Source organism: Desmodus rotundus, chromosome 5 (assembly GCF_022682495.2).
Source record: "Desmodus rotundus isolate HL8 chromosome 5, HLdesRot8A.1, whole genome shotgun sequence".
Lineage (NCBI taxonomy): Eukaryota > Metazoa > Chordata > Mammalia > Chiroptera > Phyllostomidae > Desmodus > Desmodus rotundus.
The window spans coordinates 6598222-6616153 of NC_071391.1; the positions used below are offsets into that span (position 1 = coordinate 6598222).

At 52.3% G+C, this 17932-nt stretch overlaps 1 protein-coding gene across 1 annotated transcript in view; it reads left to right on the forward strand.

The window, feature by feature from the left end:
- LOC112317074 (phospholipase A and acyltransferase 3) overlaps window positions 1–17932 on the forward strand; it is a 31921-nt gene continuing 13989 nt past the window's right edge. The window contains exons 1-3 of the mRNA XM_024574061.3: window positions 1–143; window positions 558–635; window positions 13544–13646. Coding sequence (XP_024429829.2) covers window positions 621–635; window positions 13544–13646 — 118 coding nt within the window. The 5' untranslated portion in view covers window positions 1–143; window positions 558–620. The remainder of the gene's footprint in view (window positions 144–557; window positions 636–13543; window positions 13647–17932) is intronic.

Here is a 17932-nt window from a genome sequence, read left to right on the forward strand (position 1 = left end):
GGGACTCAGGGAGGGGCCTGGTGACCTCACGCGGGTCGGGTCGGGGCTCCGCGTCCTTAAATCCAGTCCCTTTACTGCTTCGGCCGTGCTGCCTCCCAAATTGCGAGGTGGGTGGAGCGGTTCTTTCCAGGACTCAAGGAAGGGTGAGATGCCGGGGGTGGGGGGGGGTGGTCGTCCCGGCCCCCGAGGGCGCAGTGGGAGACGGAGAAGTTGCGTGAGGCAGGAGCAAACAAGTTAGCAAGCAGCTGTCGCTTCCTGGCACCACGGGGCGGGTGGCGCCGCCGACTGTCGCGAGCGGCCCTCCTAGCGACGCTTACGGCGCTCCCCACCCCCGCCTCTCGGGTATCTGGTGAACCTCCCCTGCCCCCATCAAGGGGTTTGTCCCACCACAGTCTCCAGCAGGACAAGGAGGAGGCAAGGGAGGGACTCCAAGGGAGGGAGCCGGCTCTTCCTGGAGGGATCGGAGACCAACCTCTCCGTCTCCCTGCCAGAAGCTGCGGTCTTGGGGATGCTACTACCTGTTAATGACTTAATGAACCACTGCTCCCCCGCCTCAGGCATTTTCGCAGCTGATAAAACGAGCTCCAGCCTGAAATTGAGGGTCCACAGCAGGAAAGAAGATGCGGGCGCCTATTGTAAGTGTGGGGCGGGCATGCAGTTTTCACTGCAGAGGGAGGCTCCTTGAGGATGTGGGGGCCACAACCTCTATCCTCCCTGGGGGTCACATGGTGGAGGTGGGACAGCAGGCACCTGCTGGAGTGGTCTCAGTACTTGAACTTCCGTGGGCAGCTTTAAAAACAGCCCTCACCGGCGAAGGCCGGACCTGCAGATGGCAGGTGGCAGCGAGGTACACCTTGCTCTACAGAGGTCCTGGGCTGCCCTCCCGAGTCAGACCGGAACCCTGGGCTGGCTTCTGGGGCTGAGCATCGGGGGGCTGGCCCCTGCTACCCTTGGCCTGCCCTGGGGTCTGATCACAGTGGCTTTTCCTGGTCTCAGCTGATGCATCTCCTGACCCACCCTGTCAGCAATTTCCCAGCTTTCACTTTCCGTTTTTCCAACCTGTGATGTGGTTCAGAAATCATAAAGGCCCAGCCAGTGCTTCCTTCCAGTTTCGTACTTCTGGCTGCAGAGGGCGGCTGTTGCAGTGGGCCCGCCTGGGGTCTGTCCCCCAAGCATCTAGCTGTGGGGCTTGGGTCAAATCTCAAGTCCATTACTTTTCCCCGAGCGGAGATCTTATGACTAAATACTTACAACGCTCTCAGAACAATGCTTCACACACATATGAAGTGCTCAGCCGCAATTCACTATTACTATTACTACTATTATTATTTTAATTCACGTAAATAGCTATTTGATGCCCGGAGTGGTCACTTGTAAATATCCCTCTCTGTCATCCGACAGCAGAGTTGTCAGTAATTATAATGAAATGGATGATAGTAATGTCCAGAAAAGGAACAATACACATTTTATTTTCTTGAGTTTTGTCTAGGAGCTCATGCCAGTGAAAAAATAAAACATGAAAAATCAAGTGTCAGAGAGAAAAATAGGAAAAAGTAATGGGTTAATAGTTTTTAATGTATTTTTGAAAAAAAAAAAAGCCCTTACTCTTACGTAGAGGTTGGTCACAGGGATGATTTCACATTACAGTTTCTGTTTTGGAACTTTAACTTCGGAAACGTTGCCCATGACGTCGTCGAAGCTGATCTTCTCGGGATATTAATGCGCACAAGTTGGCAGCATTACCCAGCTGAGCACTGGGGACTGAGCGAGGTTTGTCAGTCCCCAGCGCCCACCGCTGATGGAAGAACGCTTTATTAATTTTAATCTCAAGAGCTGCTCGCCTATGAAACAACAGATACACAATTAGGAAAAGCCTTAAACATTAGGATAAGTTTGTCAGAGACTCACGAAAAACCCCATTTCATAATACATTCCAGAGATTGCAATACTGCCTACATTATTTTATTTTTTAAAAAAAATTCAATTCTGGTGGCTTTTAAATATCTCCCCATTTCAAACATTTTCCCTAAAACATCTTCACCACAAAATTCATCACAAGTTTTTAAATCTAATTTGGCAAAATTCTCCCACGTTTTTCTTCTTCCGCAAAACTCAGAGGAAATGGCTGACTGAAGCTCATGCTTGTGTGGTCCGTTGCTTTTGAACGCGAGTCTAGTGCTTGGTGAAAATGGCCCAGGCTTTCCAACACTTCTATTTTGGTTTCTTCTGGCACTGGGAGAGCAGACTCTTTTATCTGCTGTTTCAACACAGGACCGTGTAGGCAGAGCCACAGGGGTTGGGGACTCAAACCCTGGGGAAAGTGAGCTTGAACCTTGCCAAGCGATTTGGGACATTGCTGGTGGAACAGGCACATGCCGCTGTGTGTCGGGGCTGGCTGTCTGTCTGGGTGCTCTCAGATTGCACGTCCACATAGGAGACAAAGTTTTTTTTTAAAGAATAAGAAATAAAAACAGGCTAATCTGAGGCTCACATGTATATGTGATTAAATCTCAGAAATAGAGCTTAAATCTGCAGAAACAGAACTGAGAGCAGTCAATCAGCTGTGGGGAGAGGAGTATTTTAGCACTGATGTTCTCTAAGAGTGTCGGCACGTGGGGATAAGGAACAGGGGACTTGACTTTTGGTGTGTCTTATTATTGTTTTAAAATTCTCTGCGGACAACTCACTGCTGTTTGCACCCAGGGACCATGGCTGCCACCGCCCCACTCTGGGTGTCCCGCTGCCTGCTCACAGGGCCTGATGAGTCAGTTGTTTTCACAGCAGCTCCCCGAACTCCCTGGGGTGGAGGGGCTGCATGTCTACCACACGGCCCACGTGTCTCTGAGCCCTTTAACCCGCCCGTGACATCTCCCGGTCAGTGCCAGGGCTGGTGTGTCCACATTCCTCTCCTGTGTTCCAAATGTGCTTCGAGTGAGTGTGCCAGGAGTGAGCCTCTGCCTTCCCTCCTCCACCTGCCCGTCCTGAATGCTGTGCTGTGTCTTGTCCAGCAGCTGCTGCTGGTGAAGATCCCAGTGAAATGGAGGCCCCGTAACACGAGGAAACTGATGGCGTGCTCTGATCTCTGACTTTCTCGGCTTCTCCCTGACCCTCTGTTTGCCCGGTGTTCCCACAGAGCAGGGAGCAGAGGAACCTCCTCAAAGAGCAGCAGGGCTTTCCGTCCTGCAGGGCTTCCTCCCCACTCTGGAGGCACCACAGGCTGGGAGGGCCGCAAGCCTCTGCTGAGAACTTTGTATGTGCCAGGCTGGCTGCTCCATCTGGCCAGCGGGCTGGGCGGGCGTGGAAACTGGCCACCCCTTCCCTGAGCTCAGCCCGGCAGTTACAGTCACTGGACGACAGGGCTGCGGCCCAGGAAGGTGGCAGCCGCGCTGTGCCGGGCACAGGGGAGGCAGCGAGCAGGTGGAGACGTTGAACCTGTCTTCAGGGATGAGTAGAAGTTTGCCAGTGAGCAGCCAAGAGGATTTCAGGCCAAGAGTGCAGTGACATAGAGGTAAAGTGTTCCATGGGGGTGTCATCGGAGGTCAGAACCTTCGAGTGAGTTCCTTGGTGTTGTGGAGAAGAACTTGGCCTTGGAATCAGGCAGATCCGGGCACTGCGTCCTGGCAAGTTACTTCCCATTTCTGAGCCGTTTCTGGGTCTGTAAAATGCGGCTGCTGCAAGGGCTGCAGAGATGTGTGAAAAACCCCAGTGGGGCCTGGCGGGGGTGGCTGTGGTTTCCAGAGGAGTCCGAGGGGGTCCTGATTCCCATGGCGTGGGGTTGGACACACAGAACGGGCCTGGAGCCTGGAGGGCCAGAACCTGGGAGGGCAGAGGAGTTTTGATTCCTTTTGCCTGAACACCCATGACCTCTGGGCCGCTGGGGCCGGGCCTGGTGCCTGCTGGCACGAACACCATCCCCTCCCCCCTAGCTGGCTGGGGAGGAGGTCACATGTCATACCTCCTCCACCTTCTATCCGGGCCTGAGGCTGGGGAGTCTGGGGGGCAGTCAGACTTCCTCCCTGTGCCGCCCAGCCTGGGGCACAGTCTCAACCCTCCCCTAGGCCTGATTGGTTTTACAGCTTTCCCCCCATTATTTATTTCCACACAGACCCTGCCTGTTGGGTCTTAATAGCCCCGTTTTACTAGAGAAGCTCAGAGAGGTTAAGTGATTCCTAAAGGCCACACAGCGATATTGCAGAGAGGGCTCAGCCTCGGTTGGACTGACCTCTGCTTCTGGAAAGGCAGCCTCAGACAGACAGGATTGCCACCCAGCTCCTCACTGGTCCTTCTCTTCCTGAGCCGTGTCACGGAAACTCCCGTTTCCCCTACAGCAAGTCCCTTCTCAGCACCCACGTGGGACTTCAGTCTTTTATTTTTTTAAATCACGAGTTTCTAGACGTTTTCCCCAGGGTGTCCAGAAATGAAGGGGATGCAGCTAGGGATTTCCACACCTACCAGAGCAAGGAGAGGAACCTGCTCCCGGGTTAGGTTTCACAACCTCCACCAGTGTCTCCAGCGAGTCCCAGAGCGGGCTGCGGCGACCTTCCCAAATCAACAACAGCACAGTGGCGTCGGTGGGGCGCAGACCGGTGCAGCCACTGCATTATGGACTTACCTCCAAAAGTTACCACTTCTGGGAATTTATTCGAAGAAACTCAAAAGAATATAGGCACCCCATGTTCAACGCAGCGTGATTGACAATAGCCAAGGTCCGGAAGCGGCCAGAGTGCCCGTCACTGGATGGGTGGATAAAAGGCTGTGCTGCGTTTGCACAATGGAGCACCGCGGGGCGGGCCTGGTGCCTGCTGGCGTGGACACTGGCCCTCTACCGGCAGCTGGAGAGGGAAGAGGTTGTTGGGTCGGAGTTGCTCAAGAAACCAGACGGACGCAGCGAGCTAAGGAGCAGGGTTTATTAGCGGGAATAAGAGGGAAAGTGGAGCCAACCTAGGGAGGTTAGGGAGCCAACCAAGGGAGGTTAAGACTCACTCGGTTGTTCTTAGCACAGGGTTTTTAAGCTCAAAAACCCACGAAGGGTAACCGGTTGGGGTGTCAGAGTCTGATTGGCTTGAGCTGGTTGCTGGGTGCTGTTTCTGCTGACTGTTGTTCTTGATACATCTTGTCAGGCTCAAGTTACAGCTGCATCCTGTTATGCCGGATAGGCCGACCCCAGGCCCCAATCCTAGCCGGGCATCTGTTTGTCCTGGGTGGGGTCGCAGGCAGTTTCCAAGGCAGGCATTTTCCCAGGCTACAGTTTCCCACGGTAGTTTTCCGCCTGCTGATTTTCCGTTCCTCCTAGGCCTACCTAGGTCCGTCAGAGGTCATGTGTCATGCCTTCTTAAAAAAGGAGGACATTTCCCCTTGGTGACAGCATGGGTGGACATAGAGAACATAATGCTAAGTGGAATAAGCCAGCCAGAGGAAGACAAGTACCATGTGGTTTCACCCACATGTGGAATCTAACAGAATAAACTAATGACAACAACAAAACAGTCTCACAGACACAGAGAAGAGACTGACAGCCATCAGAGGGGAGGGGCTGGGGGCTGGGTGACAGAAGTGAAGGGATTAAGCAAAAAAACCAATATCAAAGAAACAACAAACCCTCGAATTCCAGAGGGAAAAGGCGGGGAGGGAGAAGAGGGTGAAGTGGGTGGGGAGAAGTGGTGAAGGAAGGAGACTTGGGGAGGTGAACACACAACACAGCATACAGATGATGTGTTACAGAACTGTACACCTGAAACCTGTATCAGCCCAATAAATGAACCAGTATCACCCCAATAAATTCAATTAAAAAAAAACAGTGGCAGCAAAAACTGCCATTTATAGAAAGCGTCCTGTGTGCCAGGCGGTTTTGCTGAGCGTTTCCTAGGTGTGATCGAACGTACCCGACCCTCGGGGTACCTCCACCGGTCGAGTGCTATAGTCATCCTGGTTTTACAGCTGAGGGGACTTAGGCGGCTGGGAGAAGCTGGGGAACTTGCCCCAGGCTCTCCAGTTAGTAAGTAGCAGGGCTGGGATTTGAACCCAGGCCACCTGGCTCTGGAGCCTCAAGCCTGTAACCAGCCTGCTGTTCTGAACACTAAATCCAGCCTGGCTTAAACGCGGAGCAGTTGTGCTCATTGGCCTGCTTCCTGCGTTTTTGATACGCCCGAAGTATTTCATTTAAGAACACAGAATGGCAGATGCCTGCGGATAGGGCTACAGGGAGTCGAATGTGGGTGGATTGGATACTTCCTTCGTGGCCTCAAATTAAAAACATTCTTTTTGTTGTGTTTCAACCCTCGGGTTGAAAAATCTTCTAAACGGGCCCTCACTTTCCTCTCCGGTCCTGTGCAGTGTCCCCTGTGCGGTGTCCACAGTGAGCTGAGGGCTCTCCCTGAGTCAGAGTTGCAGGGTGGATGCAGATTACCAGGCGGGGACCAGGACTGGAGGCAGTGGAACCTGCTAGAAGGCTGTGTTCTTTCCCTTGTGGTGGGGGAGGGGGGGTGCGCGGCAAGCTCCTGTTTTGCCACTTCCAGGCTGACCCTGGGTAGGTGACCTCATCGCTCTCTGCCTCAGTTTCCCTCTTGCAAATGAGGTATGACTGCTCACCTCAGACTGATCTTCTGGTCTTCCTCCCTCTCCCCATCAGACGCCCTCCCCTGTGGTTCTCACTCCTGGCTGCACAGTAGAATCACCTGGAAGGTTTAAAAAAATGTCAGCCTCCGGCTCCACCTCAGGGATCCTGCTTCCGGCCAAACCCCAAAGCACCCTGAGTGCTGTGCTTTTGCTCCTTAGAACCCTCTGTCCCCACCATGTTTACCTGCCTCCCTCTGTCCCCTTCAAGGCCACTCCCCCCCCCCCCCCCACAGCGTGTCTCACGGCAGGGGGGTGTGAGGGAGGGGAAGAGTGTAGGATTTACGTTTGAATTCTATCTCTGCCACACACCAGTCCCTGATCAACTCGGCCAAAATCTCAGGTGCTGCCTTTTCTAGTGTTATCTCCCATTCCTCTCCTCTCTGTTCTCTCTCAAACCCACTCAACCAGGCTTTTGCTCCCCATCAGAGCCTTTCTCCTGAAGGTCGCCAGGGACCCTCATCCCAGACCACTGTCCTGGTTCAGACTCATGTGTTCTCCTGGCTCCCGCGCTTCTCCATTTGGCTACCTGGTGGGCATTTCGAGCCTTCAGTCGCTCTGGGCAGGAACCCTGGGGTCGTGGTTGACCTCTCTTTCCTGTGTGCTCCACCTCATTCTGTCAGCTGTTTCTTCTGGAACCCATCACAGCCCCTCCCCCGTGGCCCGCCCTCCACGGTCCCACTCTCCCACCTTGCCCCCTCCGCTTCTGCCACCGTGGCCTCTAGGCAGCTCCTCAAACACATTCCTACCCGGGGTCTTTGCTTAGGCTATTCCCTGTGCCCAAATGTTCTAGACATCTGCAGGTCCCACTGTGTGTCTTCCCTGACCCCCTTTTCAGAATTGCAACCCACTGCCTCCAGCCCACCACCCTCCAGCCCCTTGACACGCAGGGCTCTGCATTTTCTCCTCCCTCCCTCCCTTCCTTCCTTCCTCCCTTCCTCCCTTCCTTCTTTTATTTGGTGTCTCTTCTGAAATTCCAAATGATTGGCTTATTTACTAAGGTATGTAAGGACTTTTTTTGTGTCTCTCTCCCCAAGAGTGAACAAAGGCTCCCCACGGGGAGGAGTTTTTGCGTTGTTGTTCATAGGCACAGCCCAGGTGCCCAGGTTGGCGCCCACCGCCTAGCCTAGCTCTGTGGCAGCTGTTGAGTGAATGAGCAAATGAGTGGGGCTCCCCAAGGTGAAGGGGCTCTCGAGGGGCATCGCTGGCCACTTACACCATTTCCTGGAGGTAGGCGGAGCGTGTCTGTGGTTCTGCGTGCAAGCCAGCAACCCCCGTCTGGTAATTTGTGTGCAGGCCCGAGTCTGAGAACCACAGCTGGGAATCAGGGCTGCGGGCTCAGAGGCAGGAACCAGGGAGTTCCAGAGCGTAGAGCTCCAGCCAACACGTGCTTGTTCTATTGCTTTCATCGCTGCGTCATTGTCCGGACTCCCTCAGTGCTTTACTTCAGCCTCTCAGAACACCCACCACTTAACGTTTAAAAGAAGGGTTGCAAGTGCTGAGTATTCAGGAGGAGCGCATAGGTGGACCTACTTGTGATAAAGCAAATACATGGACGTAATAGTAGCATCTAGGGGGTGGGCATTCAGATGTTCACTAAAAAGTGCTTTCAACTTTGGACGTTTGAAAAATCAAACTGTATGCTTAAAAACTTTTCATAATAGAATGTTGGGGAACATGCTATGAACTTAAAAATGCTCATTGCAGAAAAGCTGGGCATTACAGAAAAACAGAAGGAAGCAAAATACTCACAATACCGCCTTCGCCCCCGCACCCAGAGGGAATCTGCGTTAGGAGCTGGTATGCACCTGTCTAGTCCTTGTTGCTGTGTATTTATTTCACTACATGATGGGAATCATATGAATTACCGCAACATTGAATATACCGATGTTTGTGACGTCTTAAGTTCTTTTTCCTGATTCTAAAACAAATAAATGTGTATTTAAACATTTTGGAAAACTAGAAAAGAATTCAAAACAAAATACCCCCAATTCTACCACCTAGTGATAATCACTTACGCTTCGGGTTATGTCCACGGTTTTCCTTTTATGTGTTTGTTTCCCTACTTAAACAACAATAAAAAATATATTGTTTTATATAAAAGCTTTTTTATTAACCATTACGTTATGGGCATTTCTTGCCATTAAGTACTCTTTTAAAATAAAACTTATCTCTGTGTTATCCTGATACAGAAGGATGACAAGATTTAATTAATCTCTTTCTGTAGAATGTTTACGTATCCAATGTTTTGCCATTAGATGTGACTTTGTGAGGGACATCTTTTGTGGGCACTTCAGATGATTTCCTTGAGATCTGGCCTATAGAGAGAAACGGTCAGAGGGTGTGACTGTTTCTACGGTTAGTGAGACAAATTGCCGAACTGCCCTTCAGAAAAGTTGTACTTTGAGTTACATTCCCATCAGCGTGAGTGAGCTCCTACATCTAGTATTTGTGTTTGAATTCCCCCCAAACTGGTTTTTATTTATTTATTTTTTAAAGATTTTATTTCTTTATTTTTAGAGTGGAAGGGAAGGAGGAAGAGAGGGAGAGGAACATCAGTGTGTGGTTGCCTCTTGCAGACACCCCACTAGGGACCTGGCCTGCAACCCAGGCATGTGCCCCAACTGGGAATCAAACTGGTGAACCCTTGGTTCGCAGGCCCATGCTTAATCCACCGAGCCACCCCAGCCAGGGCCCAAACTGGTTTTTAGTTTGCATTTGTATCATTACTAGTGCGGTAGACTATATTGTCTTGGATTAATGGTAATATATATTCCTCCTTTTAAAATGACTTATCATGCCATTTGTCCGGTTTGCTTCTACTGTGGTGCTGAAATCCTCTTCTATTGATTTGTAAGAACTCCTTGTATGTTAAACATGTTCACCGTCTCCTGTCCTTTTCGTCCAGCTGGTCCTGACAATTTGTCTGTGGTGATTTTCTATGCATAGGAAGTTCTGGTCTGGCTCTTTTCGTTACATTCAATACAAACCAGGCAACCCACTTAAGCCAGTGCAAGGGAAGAAGGTTTAGTTTAAGGACACATGTGGAGAGGTAAGAGGATTCTGTGAAAACCTAAGAACAGGAGCTATAATAAGGCTGGGCCTGCCTGGGCCTTGAGCTGGGAGGCAGTTCAGGGTCAAGGAGGTCCCAGGCATCTCAGGCCCCGGAGTGGGTGCGCCTCCATTGCAGTCCTCCCCGGAGCACTCGGGGAGGTTCTTGATGTGCCTGCTCCCTTCCCACCCGCTGTCAACAGGGTCCTCCGTCCCCCTCCCAGCCCGGGTAGTCCACTGCGGTCTTTCTTGCCTCCCGTACATCATAACTTTGCAGTTTTAGCCCTTTCTGCCAAAAAACCTTTTTTTTCCCTTTATTGTTTTGGTTCAGATTTTTGAGAGAGAGAGAGAAAGAGGGAATGTAATTAGTCTAGCTCCACTTCTCACCGTGGGTGGGAGAGTGCGGACCTGTGTGGGGCCTGTGCCTTCTTCGAGTGCAACTGGTATGAAGTACAGCTGCCTGGGCCCTGGGATTGTGGGGGACTCTTTTCCCTTAAAAGGGGATACGAACATACTGTGTTTTGCCGTGTGTAATGCGCACCCACGTGTTTGGCCCAAACTTTCAGGAAAAAATCTTCTAATATCTTAATTCAATTATTTACTTATTTCCCTTTAGAAACAAAACTGATCATCGTATCCCAGGGTATCGTTTTGCGTACGGATATCGTTATTGCTTTCTAGAGTCACACTTTTAATAAAGAAGCATAAATACAGGAATTAAAAACATTTATGTAGACACATGTATAATGCGCATCCTTGTTTTTCCCTCAGAAATGTGGGCAAAAAAATGCACATTATACATGGCAAATACGGTAATAGGCAGCAAGAGAAACTTTTAATAATAAGAAATGTAACATTAAAAACATTGTAAAACCTTTTAATCCTTTACTTTATGCCTTTTTCTTTGGCCTTTATCCTTAGAGTTATTCCTCATTCTAAGGTCTGATATTCATCCATCTGTGTTATTTTAAAACTTACTTTGTGATTTTATGTTCCATTTAAGTATTTGTTATTTTTAAGCCTCAGGCACATGGTCCTAGTTAAGGCTCCAGATGGGAGAAGGTTTCAAGGGGACAGATAACATCCACCTTTCCAATGAAATAGTCCAAGTTCATCACCTTGAGGGATTTTTGCTCATCTAAAAATCTTAAAAACTTTTTTATTATGGAAGTAATTCATGTTGGTAAAACCCAGTTCAATCATATAACATACAATGTACACGTCCCTGAGTCTGAAGCTCCCGCAGTGTGTAATATACAATAGTTTGGTGTATTTTCCTCGAATCATAGAGTGTATAACATATTTCGCTTTATAATTGTATAAAAATGTATTTTAAGCAACAATGGGGATAATAATGTTTTTCAACTTACTTGTTTTGATTATTTCATGTAAACCCACCGTGTTTTCCCTGATGGCTGTATCTACCTACGGATGTAGAATAACGTATTTAATTGATTTTTCCTAATGGCTATTCAGGCCGTCTTTGCAATACGAATTTTGGAGGCCAGCAATTGTCCCATAAGTTGCTTACTACGGGAAATGGCTGTGACACAGCTCTTTGTGACTCTGCTTTTGTGAGGAGGAGAAAGACTTTTTGTTCCGAAATCCCGTGGGTGCAGAGTCTCAGCTTTGCCATTGTGACCGCCTCTGTCCTGTAGGAGGACCCTGGTCCCTTTGCTGCCTGGGGGGCCCCCTGGAGAGGCAGCTCTCTCAGGGCACTTCCTGCTGGTCCCCACAGTTCCTGGGGGAAGAGCCACCAGGAGAAGTCCCCGATTCCCGAGGACTGGGGACAAGCTGAGTGAGGGAGGCTTCACCGAGGGGTCACACACGTTTTTGTAAAGGGCCAGGTGCTGAAGGCTTTCGGCCTTGCCGGCCGCAGGGCCTCTACTGCAGTGACCCAACTCTGCCCGTGCAGACGGCAGCCGCGGACAACGACGTAGGTGTCGCGGTGTGGCTGCGTGCCAGTAACACTTGATGGACACCGAGGTTGGAGTTTCATGTGCCACCAGATGTTATTCTCTGACTTCCCCTCCAACCATTGACGAAGCGTCAAGGCCGTTCCTGGCTCGCACACGAGCCTAAGCAGAGGCACAAACTGGCCTGTGCGTTACGGTGCCTGTACTGGTCATTTTACAACAGGATTGCTTGAGGGCTCAGCTTTGGTTCCGCCGAGTTGGCTTGAGGATGTATCTCATTAAGTCACCGTTCCCCGAGTCAGGTCTTAGTGCCAGAGAGGGAAGCCCGTCCTTCGTTCAGGGCCCCTGCCCGCTCTGCAAGGCCCCTGTCTCACGGTTGTAGTTTCTTCCCCTTTGGTTCCCTTTTATCACCCCCCCTCACTCTATCTTCCGATGGCCGGCTCCCTAGTGTGTTTACGGGCGGTGCTTTAGTCTGTGCGATTCTCTCCTGGTAGTTGTTGCTTTTTTAAATTTATGTTTTCAGGGATGGCTCTCCTAAGACATGCGTGCGTGAGCGGGTTCTGTGTGGGCATCTTTAATTTATGCGAGTGTATCGCGTTGCGGAGCTCAGTCTCATGTTTCCACTCGGCCCTGCGTCTGAAGCTGCTCTGTGTTGCTGCCTCTGGGCAGCGAGCTCTTGCTTCTAGCCCGCAGAGCCTGGGGCAGGATGTGGGCGAGGCCCTGCGCCCTTCCCCACTGTACTGTAGGTGTTCTGCAGCGATCGATGGTCTCCTTGCTCACGGAAGAGACTGAAGGGTGGCTTGGACCAGAGAGGCTCTCACCCCTGATTCTGGTCCAGGTCGGAATGTCCCCACCCCCAGCACTCAGCACACTATCTGTTAGCGACTCCTCAATAATGTTGAATGAGAGTGACCTTGAACCTCTCTGAACTTCTCCAGCTCTGCCCCATGCTTCCCTGCAGGGCTGGGCTCAGAGTGGGATTTCCGTGCCTTCCCTGCCTCCCCCTGCACGGGCAGGTGGTCAGTCTCCCCTGCTTCATCGTGATGCAATCAGAAGTAGGTATTTGGTCTCTGTCCCCAGTTCCTGGCACAGAGCTTCTAAAACCCTTGTCATTTCCTACGTGACTGGGTGAGAGTAGGGTTTTGCTTTGTTTTCCATAATAAACCCTTTTCGAATGTACCTGAGTGGGTGCTAATGAGGCAATGCAGGCTTGTTGGGAGCCAGAGGTGCCAACCCTGTGTTTGGGGGTCTGGAGGTTGGGGTTGCTAATGGCCAATGATTTAATCAACCCTGTATGCATTGTGGTCTCCATGGAAACCCCTGATCTAAGGGACTGGTGAAGGCATCGTGGAGGTGCTGGCAGGGGCTTGGAGCTCCGTGCCCCTTCCCACACACCTTGCCCCCGCGTCCCATCCATCTGGCTGTTCCCGAGTGGTATCCTTTTGTTCTAAGCTGGTGACCTAGTAAGTGAACTCTTTTCCTGAGTTCTGTGAGCCGCCCTAGGAAATTACTGACCCCAAGGAGGGGCTGTGGGAACTCCTAATTTGTAGCTGGTTGGTCAGAAGCACAGGTGACAGTGAGGACCTGGGATGGGTGCCTGAATTGCTGCAGCAATTTGTGGGACTGAGCCTTTAACCTCTGGGGTCTGTGTTAACTCCGGGTGGTTAGTGTTCACCGAAGACTGAATTGCTTGGTGTGGAAAGCCCACCCGTGTTGGTGTGTTGGTGTGGGTACAGTAGGGAGGAGGAGATTTCCTGCACCGCACCCCCCCACACCCTTATGGTTGGGATGGGCAGCCAGGAGGACATTACTGCCAGACACCGACACCATTTCTTGGTCAGGCCCTGGGCCAGGTTGGGAAGTGTCTGTGGGACATTCTTCTGCTTTGACAGCTTCTGGCAGTGTCCCCAGCCTTTGTCCCAGGGTTCCAACTGCCTCTGACATCCCTGTTTCTGGTTTTGCAGCCCGAGCCCAATCCTGGAGACCTGATTGAGATTGTCCGCCCCTTCTACAGACACTGGGCGGTCTATGTCGGCGATGGATATGTGGTACACCTGGCCCCCCCAAGTAAGGGTCCTGGGCTTCTGCTGTGCTGAGTGGGGGCCGGGGAGGTGGGGGAGCTGTGGGCAAAGGGCACCCTAATGCTCTCTTCGTTGCCTGACTGGCGGTTGGTTCCCGAGTTCTGTAAGAAGGCAGGTTGGTGTGGGGCCATGGTTTTCAAACTCTGCTCCTTGGAACCCTAGGGATTCTGTAGACGGGCCGAGGTGGGTTTCCCAGGGGGCAGCTCGGCCTTTCTGGTCTTATATGCCATGGCTTTGACTAAAACACGTTCGATGTGTAAGTGTAAAACTCCCTGGGAGAGCACGGGTTTGGGGCAGCAGACTTGGCCATAAACCCAGTTTCTGTTCCCCAGCCTTGGTTTCTTTATCTGTAAATGAGGCTACAAACACTTGAACTTGGAGAATTGTGAGAACTCCCCAGCCCTTTTCTTAAACTTTTTACTTAAACGGAGGTATAACATAACACGTAAGCTCACAAACATAGTAAGATGTGTGGCCCGTGAGCTTTATAAAACTGACCCATCCACGTGACAGTGATTCCTACTCCTGGGATGCTACCCTCTCGAGAGGTAGCCGCCATTCCAGCTCCTCTTGCTGTAGTCACGGAAGAGCCACTGCTTCTCTCAGGAGGCCAGGGAGAGGTGCCCTGTTGTGAGGAGCAGCAGTTCTTGCGTTTGCATTGCTGTGTAGTCCCCGTTGTGTGACTATGCTGCAGTTGGCTGCCCGTTCTCCTGCTGATGCACGTCGGGCTGGTTCCGGGCGTGCGCTGCCCTGAGTGTGGCTGCCGTGGACCTTCATGGATGTGCATTTTGCCCTGTACTTACGGGGAAATCAGAAGTCACCAGGGAAGGTGTCATCTTCCCCACCCCTGATCAACCAAACCACCAATAGCTGCACCCACAGAACCTGCCTTTCCTGTCGAAATGCAGCCAGTGTCCCGGCCCTTATTTAAAAAGCCAGCTGCTACATGCGGGCCCTGGACCCCCCCTCTTACTTTCATAAGCTCTTTGCTCCTCTAGTGTCCTGCCTTCTCTGTATTTTCATCCTTCCCCTTCCTTCTAGGCTATTCCTGTTGGCGTAGAAACCAGTCTGAGATCTCCTGTTGATAACGCACAACCCCTGGACTTCGCCTCCTGTCTCTAACTCCCCATAGACACCTCTGCGTGTGCTGTGGCCTTGGCTGCTTCCTCACTGCCCATTCTCCCTGCCTGCCCCCTTCACCCCACCCCCCCCAGGCTCTCTCTCACTTCTCTCCTCGAACAGCCCTTAGCAAGGCCACCAAACAGCCTTCCACATCTCGACAAAGGTCAGTATTCTGGTCCCAGCTTACTTGACCTCTCTCCTCTCTCCATCAGTCACTTGCCTTTCTCCCTCCCCACTGGGCCCTTCCTTCTTGGTCTCTTGTGTGGGCTCCTCCTCTCCAGCATCCCGAATCATTACTGTCCCCAGGTGACCCCGTCGAGTCCTCTGACTTCCCATACCTTCTCTTTGTTGAGGTGTCCTATTCCCACCCCCCCTCAGTTTAGGCAACCCCACCCAGCTTCAGACTTATATAACCCCTTGGCTCCTGGGCCTGTCCACATGGGCATCCACAGCATGGCCCGAAGGGAAGGCTCCCGAGGGTGTCCCCATCCAGCTGTGCAGGCCCTGAGTCTAGCAGGTGTCCTTGCTCCTTTTCACCCCATATCTACTCCATCGGGAAACCTGTTGGCTTTATCTCCAGAATGGACCTGGATCCGATCACTCCATCACTCATCGCCGCCCCCACTGCTGCTCCCTGGTGTCAGCTGCTGCCCTTCCCTCCTGATGCTCTTGCAGCTTCTGGTTGGAGTGTGTGCCTCTTGCTCATTAAGACCAGTCCCTCCTTCACTGGGCGGGCAGCGTGTGATCGATCACTCTAAGCAGGGGTGTCCGACCCTGTGGCGTCTCTGGGCCACCCTGGAAGAAGAAGAGTTATCTTGGGCCACACATTAAACACACAAACACTAACAAAAACTGATGAGCAAAAAAAAGGTTTTAAGTAAATTTATGATTTTGTGTTGGGCCACATGTAGCCTGTGGGCCATGGGTTGGACACCCCTGCTTGTAAATCTGATCACATCACTCTTTTCCTTAAAATTCTTACTTGGCTTTTGCGTCCCACGCAGAATAAGATTCTAAGTCTGCGCTGTAGCTTGTGGGGCCTGGCGTGGCCGGGCCTCTGCCTGCCTCTGTGACCCTCGCATCCCGCTCTCTCCTGCTGGGCCTCTGGACTTCAGCCGCCTTGGCCTCCTGGCAAACACCATGCCCTTTTCTGCTGGTGCCTTTGCTCTTGCTTGTGTTTCTGCGTGTGGCATTCTGCCAGGGATCTCAGCTTGGCTTCCTTCTTTTTGTCCTCAAGTCTCAACTCAAGGGACCGTTCCTGGGGCGGCCCTCCCCGATCCGGGCCAGAGCTGTCCCCCCCAAGTTACTCACCCTAACCCGTAGCACTGCCGGAGCTGAAAGCGCCTCAGCTCGTCTGCATGGTGTGGTCAGCGTCCCCTCGCTCAAATGCGAGCTGCCTGAGGGCAGGCGGGCTGTCTAGGTCCCCCCGCTGTCTCCAGCACCCTGGGCAAGGCCTGGCACAGAGCAGGGCCTCAGGGTGGGTTCCTGGCTGCTCCAAGTGGGTGACGCTAGTGGATGGAGCCAGGGGAAGGCACGGCAGGGATCTGGGGGGACGGGGGTGCCATGGATCCCTGGGTGAGTGATGCCCCTGAAAGGGAGAAGATGCCTCTACCTGCATCTTCTCATTTGAGCTTCAGAGGAGTCTTTCCAGGTAGGTCAGGACGGACCTTAGGCTACTGAGAAAATGGTAGAAATCAGGTCTGGAAGGAAGTGTGGAGAACAGCCGAAAGGATAGTGACAGCGGATGCTTTGCTGGGCACTCCCCTGGGGCCAGGCGCTGGTGAAGGCGCCTCACGTGGTCAGCTGCTTCAGTCCTTGCAGTCCCGGTGCAGTACGGTAGGGACAGAGGGACTGTTATTGTCCCTATTCTTGAAGGAGTCTAGGACTCAGAGAAGGTAAACAAATCGCCCAAGGTCATAGCAGGTAAGCGGTGAAGGTGGGACTTGAACCCTGGCTGTCTGTGCCTTTAACCACGATGTGCCTTTAATGCTGCCCAGTCTGGTGTTCTCCAGAGTTCAGCCATCAGGTTAGCCCTTTCTACAATTGTTTAGTGTTGTCTTTAACAGACTAATTTTAAGAATGGAAATACTTTTTTCAAAGGAACTTGAGATTAGTATACTGATGTGTGTTTGTGTGTCAATGTTAGTGTGTGTTTGGGGATCCCCACAGCATTGGCAAGGTTGAGTGACATGTCAGGACCACCGGTGGTGGAGTCAGAATCAGAACCCAGAGCTTCTGACCGGGAGCCCCGTACCATTGTACCACCCAGCAGGTGACGCCCAGGGGTTGACTTCCCACGTGCCTGGCCCTGAGGGTTGGTGCCTCCCAAAATTTTGTGCGCTGCGCATCTTGCTTGCGTCACCCCAGCCCCAGCCCTGCCACCCACTCTGCCAGAGGGCTGAAGCTCACCCAGTCCAATTCCCATGCCAAGCCTCTTCACGTGCTCCTGGCGTACTCAGAGTGCCATATTTTTTATTTACTCCAGGAAACCCCTTAAGCATCTACTGCCCTGTTGGTAGCCAAGTCAGGAGCCCCCTGATTTTCCAAAATCTCCGGATTGTACTCAGGGCAAAGGGGTGTCGTCCTTTCTGGGAGCCAAGCAGAGGAGAACCAGGGATCTGACCAGCCCCTCCTGCCATTGCTTGGGGCTGTCAGCCTGTCACAGTGGGAGACTCCTGCCCAGTGTAATGGGGTGCCTCCTCTGCTGGGGAGAACCTGGGGGTCTTGACCCAGCGGGGCCGCAGTGGCTCTCTGAGGGAGAGAGAGCCTCCTCTCTGGGGTCCACCTCGTTGGTACGCACCGGGTTTGCAGTCCTCATACTCACTGTGAGCCCTGCCGGCACAGGGCGGGTTGGCGGCCTTGGGAAGGGGGCCCAGGCTCTGTGCTGGGATCAGCTCCTCCCCCCTCCACCCCCACCCATCCTGGTCCTCATACTGACCCCAGACTTCCTTTCTTTGAAGCAGTCTCACTATTGGAGCTACGTCGCCCCTTCCAGCGCCTCAGCCTTGGGCCGGGCTGTGCGTGTACTCACAGCCTCCCTGGAGTCACGTCTCAGAGCAGCTGTGGGATTTTGCTCCCAGAAGGGCAGGAACCACCTCTGCAAATCCACCCACCTTCCGGCAGCAGTCAGCTTTGTATGTGCCGGGGACC